General features: G+C 41.7%; 1 protein-coding gene across 2 annotated transcripts; it reads left to right on the top strand.

Annotated features, from left to right (window-relative positions):
- Positions 1-3,650, top strand: si:dkeyp-69e1.8 (uncharacterized protein LOC100001340 homolog). Of its 2 annotated transcripts, none has more exons than XM_034540530.1 (3): positions 1-116; positions 466-617; positions 2,381-3,650. In XM_034540530.1, the coding sequence occupies exons 1-3, from the start codon at positions 92-94 to the stop codon at positions 3,227-3,229; spliced, it is 1,026 nt and encodes a 341-aa protein (XP_034396421.1). In that variant the 5' UTR covers positions 1-91; the 3' UTR covers positions 3,230-3,650. The 2 variants fall into 2 exon arrangements, with proteins under 2 accessions (XP_034396421.1, XP_034396420.1); XM_034540529.1 differs by having other exon boundaries at positions 17-265.
- Positions 3,651-7,255: the final 3,605 nt, after the last annotated feature.

Raw genomic sequence — 7,255 nt, 5'->3', positions numbered from 1 at the left:
AGTAGGCCTACAAGTCGAGTCGAGGGCAGGAACGAGGAAGTGCGAGCGTCCCGGGATTCAACCCTAAATACTGCAGTGAACGGGCGCAGAAATGTCAACACCCGCGGCGGAGTCAGGTAGGGGGACTCACCGGAAGAGTGGCTCCCGGTTCGGTGTTTACGGTGTGTGTGCGGGTTGAGACGGGACGGGACTATTGGCAAAGGGCGCTGCCGCGTCCTGGACATTATGCGAAACCGGGTACCGAGTAAACCCGATGACGCGTCAGGTACACGTCATCGTTTAGAACAGCTGATGGGAGAGTTCAAATAATTACATTGTCACAAAATGCACTTTTGGAAAACTTGTGTAGTCTCTGGACCACATATACACACGGTGTGCATTCTTAACTACAAACAACGTACAGTAGAATGTGTCATGGATATTGTTATTATTTATTGTTGTGTCTCCGCCCTTCTTGGTGAGCAGCCGAGCTGAGGATGGCGGTGCTGGGCCGGACCGGGGAAGGGAGGAGGTCTGCCGTCAGCTCTATCCTGGGCCTGACCGACCCTCCACAGGGCGCGGGGGCTGCCGTCCAGCAGGAGTGCAGCAAGCACCGAGGAGAGGCTGCTGGCAGACGGGTAGGCAGAGCGTCACACCGGGGGGAAGGGGGCAGCTTCCATAAGTTTGGAGACTCTTGTGACTATCGTGACTCATTAGTTTGAAGCTTTCTCCAGTCTCATCATCCTGCATTTTGCCAATGTACTGCCGTAAAATGGTTTGATGTAAATGTTATTTATAAATGTTGATGGATATTTGGATGTGAGATCATATCCATTATAACCCTAAGATTTCAGTGCAGGTTGATTTGGCGAGACGTGTGGTTACTGGTGGTGACGTTATGAACGTCTTCCTAATACAAGAATATATAATAATACATTTGTTAATATATGTAACCTAGTGGGAATTGAAAAATATAAAATATTTATATATATATATATATATTTATTAATACGTACTTGTATACAAACAAATGCAAACGTAGATACATGCAGATATTTTATTTATTTATTTATTTATTTATTCATTTATTTTGCAGGGACAATGCACACCAATCAACAGTTGGACTGTAAGTGAGCCAGAGTTAGCCAGAGAGGCTAATTTCCATCTGCTGTCCCTGGCCAGATGTTTTTAAGGCAGCCTAAAATAACAAAATCTCAAAATAAAAATGGAAATAAAATTCATAGACAAACTGACAACAACATATAAACAAAACCAATACACAGCAAAAAGAAAGGGTACAGCAATAGACCAGAGACATAACGGGCTGCAGCATGAATCAGGCAGAACAAACCCAGCTACAATACAACATACACATAAAAAACAAATGCACATATAGCCGAAACAAGCATCAGGACAGACAGCACATCAATGACTGCACACCTGATTGGCAACAAGCCATTCCTTCAGGTTATGCTTGAACGTGTTGTACGTGTTGTGTGCACGTATGTGTGGTGGCAGAGCATTCCACGAGTGACCTGCCTTCACTGAGAATGTAGACTTGCTAAACAAGCTTGACCTATATGGAATGACACAATCACCTCTTGTAGCAGATCTAGTGAGTCTGCTGCTTTCACTGCTTTGTTTAACAAATTCACTAAGCGGGGGCGGAGCCATACCATTTAAAATTTTAAAAAACAGACACACATCAGTGAATTTAATGATGTTCTCCCAACTCAGGATGTGGTGTTTTGTGAGAATATTGCAGTGATGGTGGTGTTTTTGTTTTTTATCAAGTATTTTGATGGCTTGCTTATGGAGAATGGGAATAGATTTTAATGTTGTGCTGTTGGCTTGTGCCCAGCTGGTTAAGCAGTAGGTCAGATGGGGGACAATCATTGCATTAAAATACAATTTTGCAGCCCGCATGGTTAAACAGTGTCTTATATATCTAAAATTCATGAGATTAAATTTCAAGACCTTTGTCACATGGTTTACCTGTTTTTAAAAGAGAGATTAGAATCAATAAAAATACCTAAATATTTAAAATATGACACTACCTGTAGCCTCTCACCAGCAACATAAACGTCTGGCTCCGGTGACACTTTGCAAGCCCTCTTTGTGAAGAACATACAAACAGTCTTTTTAACATTCAGATGAAGGCAGGAATTTGCAAGCCATTTAGTTACATTAGTCATTGTGGACGTGAGTTTGAGTGCAGCTTGTTCTTTGTTCTTTGTTCTGTCCTGCTTTTCATAAAGTTATCCTCCGGTTCTGAATATGTCTTCTCCCTTAACTTACTGTAAATATACTTTGTACAAAGTCCTACTTTACAGTGAAATATCAGCGTGTAGCATGAATGCGCTTGATTACTTTCTGAACCTTGATTGTATGCTTGTGTTAGGTGGTCGTCGTCTCAAGTCCAGTCTGGTTGGGCTCAGGCTGCGACCCCGAGGAAAGGAGAAGACACATCTCCTCCTTCCTCGCCTTGTCCAGCCCTGGACCGCATGTCTTCCTGCTGTGTGTGCCCGTGAACCAGCCGGCCGACGGAGAGGCCAATGCGCTGGACGTCCTGGAGAAGCTGTTCGGTCCTTCTGCCGTCGACACAAACGCCATCGTGCTCTTCACCCACACCGAGGAGCTGGAGGAGGACGAGCAGCTGGGTAGTTACCTCGCCACATGGCGCAAAGACCTCCTGGAGCTGGTGGAAAGGTGCGGAGAGCGCTACCACACCCTGGAGACCCGCGGAGGGGGAGCAGAGGAGGGGAAGGCCGCCGAGGAGCTGCTGGAGAAGGTCGAGCAGGTGGTGAGAGCGAGCGGGGCGCAACACTGCAGCTGTCCTCTGTACCAGGAGGCGGAGGAAAGAGTGCGAGAGAGGCAGGTGGAGATCGTGAGGCGGAGGAGAGGAGGGGACAAGGTGGCCCCCACAGACCTGCAACCGGAGGGAGATGTCACGGAGGAAGAAATGGAGGCGGTCCGGGATGAGGCGGAGAGGAGCGTAGGTGATTTGAATGTGGATGTGGAGAGTATCTTCCCCCCCTCGCCTCCCCCACCTGCTCCCTCTTTTCTCTGGGGCTTGTGGGAGAAGCTGACCGGCTGGACGAGGTGGCTGCCCCGAGTCCTGAGAAGGGAGGCCCTGCTGGGAGCACTGGTCGGCCTGTTTGTGGGAGGGCCGTTTGGAGGTATGATGGGAGCTACGGTAGGATCAGTGGCTACCGAGGTGGCGAGAAGAAGAACACAGAAAACTAAGTGAGACATAATCTCATGTTAACGTGTCATGCATTTAGTCGGACCTTAAAGTCGCTTCACTGTGTTCAGCACGCCATTAGCTTTATGGGTCAAATAGTATTCATGCTTGACCACTGAGCACCAGTACTTATGTTTTCCATTTCAGAAGGGATACACTTCTATAATGAAGCAATCTCCTCAATCGTGTTATCCAATGGCTGTATTAATGATGAATAAATCATGCTTAACAGATCAGTAACAACCCATTAATGAGGTTAATAACATCCATTCGCATTGTGTTCATCTTCCTCAAGTATAACTTTCTTCATCATTTTTTACGTAGCTGAGTTATTCAGCGCGATGATTTAAACTTCAGTAACTCACTCAGTGACTGAAGTTATGAATGCAAACGATAAATAAAGTTGTTTTCCACGACAGTACTCCAATACGTCTGCAGATGCAAGTGTTGTCAATCCTGCAATAACACAGTTTGCCACTTGGGGGCAGCACTATCAAGCTGACCATAAATTGACATACTTTTTAGAGTCTACATAACAACGTTGCAGAGGTGGAAGAAGTATTCTCTTTTACTTCAGTAAAAAAAGCACCACTATGTAAAGATCTTGCATTCAAAAAGTTACTTTGGTCAAAGTACAGATATTTTATCGTATTAATATGGCTATAATACCGATAAAAAACAAATCATTATGGAGAGACAAAAAAAAGGTCTTCTTCCCCAGACATTTTTGAGGGTCAAACTATTAATTTCCTGCATTCTTGAGAAAATGTACGCACCTGTTTATGGTAGAAATGTCTTTATTTAGGTAAAGGGAAACTAAATAATGAAATATAATGCAGTAAGGCTCTGTGTCATTCTGTATCTCTTTCAAATGTGTATTCTCCTTTAGATCAACGGTTTTCCTTTTGTGTTATCTCTGCTGAGTCCATCGCAGCACCATCTATATTCACCCTTCTACAACTCCAGAATCACAAAAATAGACATGACACATATTATATAAAAGAATGAAGCAGGAAACACCAAACAGATGAAAGAAACGAGGAACATAAAAATAAAAAATAAATCACAGACAAAGGCACGGCCACTCTACAGGTCGGCCCCCGTAGGCAGCAGCGCTCTGGTGGACCACCTCGAGGTCAGCGACCCTCAAAAGGACGAAGATGGTGACGTTTCGCTTGTCTCCTCTGGAGACAAGCGACACGCAAGCTTTTTAGGACTTCTTTAAAGACATTTATTTCTTTATACACACACACACTATGACAGGAGGTTACTTATACCCAGCCTGAGCCTGGCTGAGCCATGAAATTAAGATGGATGAAATAAGACTTCAAGCTAACCACCAATGGGGAGGTTGATGACTGTTGAGCAGAGCATTGTTTTTGTGTGTGTTGAAAATGGACTACATCTGCATTTCGTTGTGCATCCCTGGGGTGTGCATAATAAAAATAGATTATCCTTGAATTTCAACAAAGTCATGAAAAAGTCACAGTATAGCATGTCGAAAAAAGTCGTAGTTTAGTTAGAAGAAGAAAAAAAGCGGTTAAAAAGCAATAGGATAGTATGTCAAAGTATACTGTGAAATAAAAAGTTAAAGGATAGTTAGTAGTAAAAAAAAAAAAGCCATAGTATTATGTATCAAAAAAGTGAATAAAAAGTCATAAAAAAGACATGGTCAAACTATATTCTGTCAAAATAGTGAAACAAGTGAATGTTTGGATCTCAAAAAGGTGTTAAATCATAAGAGAGCGTGTAAAAAAAAGCCTACCATAGAACGTCACAGAGAAAACTTCACAAAATTGTTTAACGTAATATAAATTAAATTAAATTAAAATGATTATTATGTCATAGTAAAGTATGTTTTTAAAAGTAAGTTAAAGTGATAGTATATTATTTAATAAAAACAGAGTATGCCAATAATAAAAAAGTAAATAATAATAACTTGTATATACTTGAAGTCAGAGTACAGTGTGTATAACAAAGTTTCTATAGCATGTAAAACAATTATATATTAAGAAAAGAAAGGTCATAGCACAGAAAATATGCCATAAAAAGGCATTGCAGCGTAAGTCAAAACTACTTTTCATAGAGTAACTGAAGATATATTGGTATAGATTACCATGAATACCATGAACCCTATGTCCAGTATGGACATTATAACTGACATAGTTTTTATGCAAAACTGACTTTCTTAAGATGTACTATTTTGAAATTCTTCCAACGTGTTCTACTGGAGCTTTCATGGCATACATACAAGACTTTGTAAAATCCCAAATCTATGGTATAATACAGTATTATACCATAGGACTTATATTGACATTTTGCATACTATATTTTTCATTTTCATGACACTGTTTTAACGTTTTTACGACATACTTTGGAGACTTTTTTTGGCCTCCTATGCTTTGACTGTTCTGAATCACCACACGGCTGCGTGCTGCTTTTTGTCAGAGGTGGAAAAATGTAACGTGATTCATACACTTTACCATTGTGAAACGTAATATTCAAATAAATATTAACTTCGCCAACTCCGTCTACATGCAACTCAAACTGGCAATTTACTTTATTACAACTTAATGATATACTATAGAAAGACTATGACATGTTAATGCCATACTATACTACGACTTGTACTATAAATCTGAGATTTGCGCCCATGTACGCATGCATTGAATATGGACCAAAAGAATAAAGCTATTGGCATGGGAATTAAGACAGTGAGCTGAAAAAAACACCAAAAAGCAAATAGACTGAGGGGAACTTGGGGGTTCCTCATCATGAGCGAGCTCTTTCACAGACAAATATAGATGTCAACCATTTGTGTTGCGGATGATGAGGAGAAAAAGGGACATAACTGACCAATAAAGTCATGAGAACCTGAGATATCGTTTTGAAAATTGACAAGGCGCACAGATTCATGACTGACACGAGGCGGGTGGGATTTTTCCTAATGCATCAAGGGCTAATTACAATATCGGCTGAAAAGGCCTTCATAAAAACTCTAAAACCATAAAACGACCTTATAACCTCTCAAATGTTTTTCCTTTTCACCATAAACTAAGTAAAGCTGCGTAAACTGAGGCAAGCAAGCAGGTTAATGGCACTAGGGGAGCATTCCCCCATTGTTAATATCCAAATATTGATGAGTGCAACTTTAACAAAAAATGTAAAAGCAGGTGTCATAGGAGGATATACACTAACCAAATAGATTATTCACAACTTTTTAAAACCAAAAATGACCTCATGAATGGATTATTAGTGGTCTACAAAGAAATGATAGATGACCTAATAACCATTCAAATGTTATCAGTCACAACCCCTACAAGTCCCTTTAGAGAGTGGCACCACATGAGGTTACACCACATTGGTAAAGAGGCAGTATGAGGGACATCCACATGGTGGAGGCATTGACCTTCTCACTGGAGACGTTCTACATGTTTCACCTGAAAGATGATTATTTACTGCTCACACAAATAAAAGCTGCTGCTTCAAGGACATTTCACTGTGACTGAGACGTTCACCTCCACTAATTCATTTTTGACCTGCAGTTTTGACCTAGTTATTGAGATCTTTCTCCAACTTAAAGATGGGCGGCATTTACCAAAGGCAAGCTTCAAGTGTGAGGACACTTATCGTCTAAGATATATTTTAGTAAACGCCATCAAATATGCGGCAGCATAAGAGGAGAAGATCTAATTAACAGGAGCACAGGATTCATGTTGCATGAAATCATGAGTCTCTCCCGACTCTCCTCCTTACACAATGGCAGGTTATGGCTTTGACATTGATGTAATTGATACTCTGATAAAACCGTCAGTCATAACCCATCCTTACATCTCTCTTTCTCTCTCACTCTCTCTCTCCAAACTGCCGGTGGCTGTGCCTCAGGAACAGCTAGGCGTTTCCGAATGTGGGTGGTCCAGCCGGGGTGGGAGGGAGAGAGCGAGCGAGAGACAGAGAGAGGGTGAATTAGCCCAACTCTCATGTTTCCCAAAAAAAGAGGGGAGGGAGGGTAAGACGCGAGAAAGAGAGAGT

Source organism: Cyclopterus lumpus, chromosome 8, assembly GCF_009769545.1.
Source record: "Cyclopterus lumpus isolate fCycLum1 chromosome 8, fCycLum1.pri, whole genome shotgun sequence".
NCBI lineage: Eukaryota > Metazoa > Chordata > Actinopteri > Perciformes > Cyclopteridae > Cyclopterus > Cyclopterus lumpus.
This window is presented reverse-complemented; position numbering and strand designations above follow the sequence as displayed.

Coding starts and splice junctions, on each gene's coding strand:
- si:dkeyp-69e1.8 (XM_034540529.1), top strand. CDS start 226: ATGCGAAACCGGGTACCGAGTAAACCCGATGACGCGTCAG. Junction 266..465: donor TAAACCCGATGACGCGTCAG/GTACACGTCATC, acceptor CTTGGTGAGCAG/CCGAGCTGAGGATGGCGGTG. Junction 618..2,380: donor GAGAGGCTGCTGGCAGACGG/GTAGGCAGAGCG, acceptor TGCTTGTGTTAG/GTGGTCGTCGTCTCAAGTCC.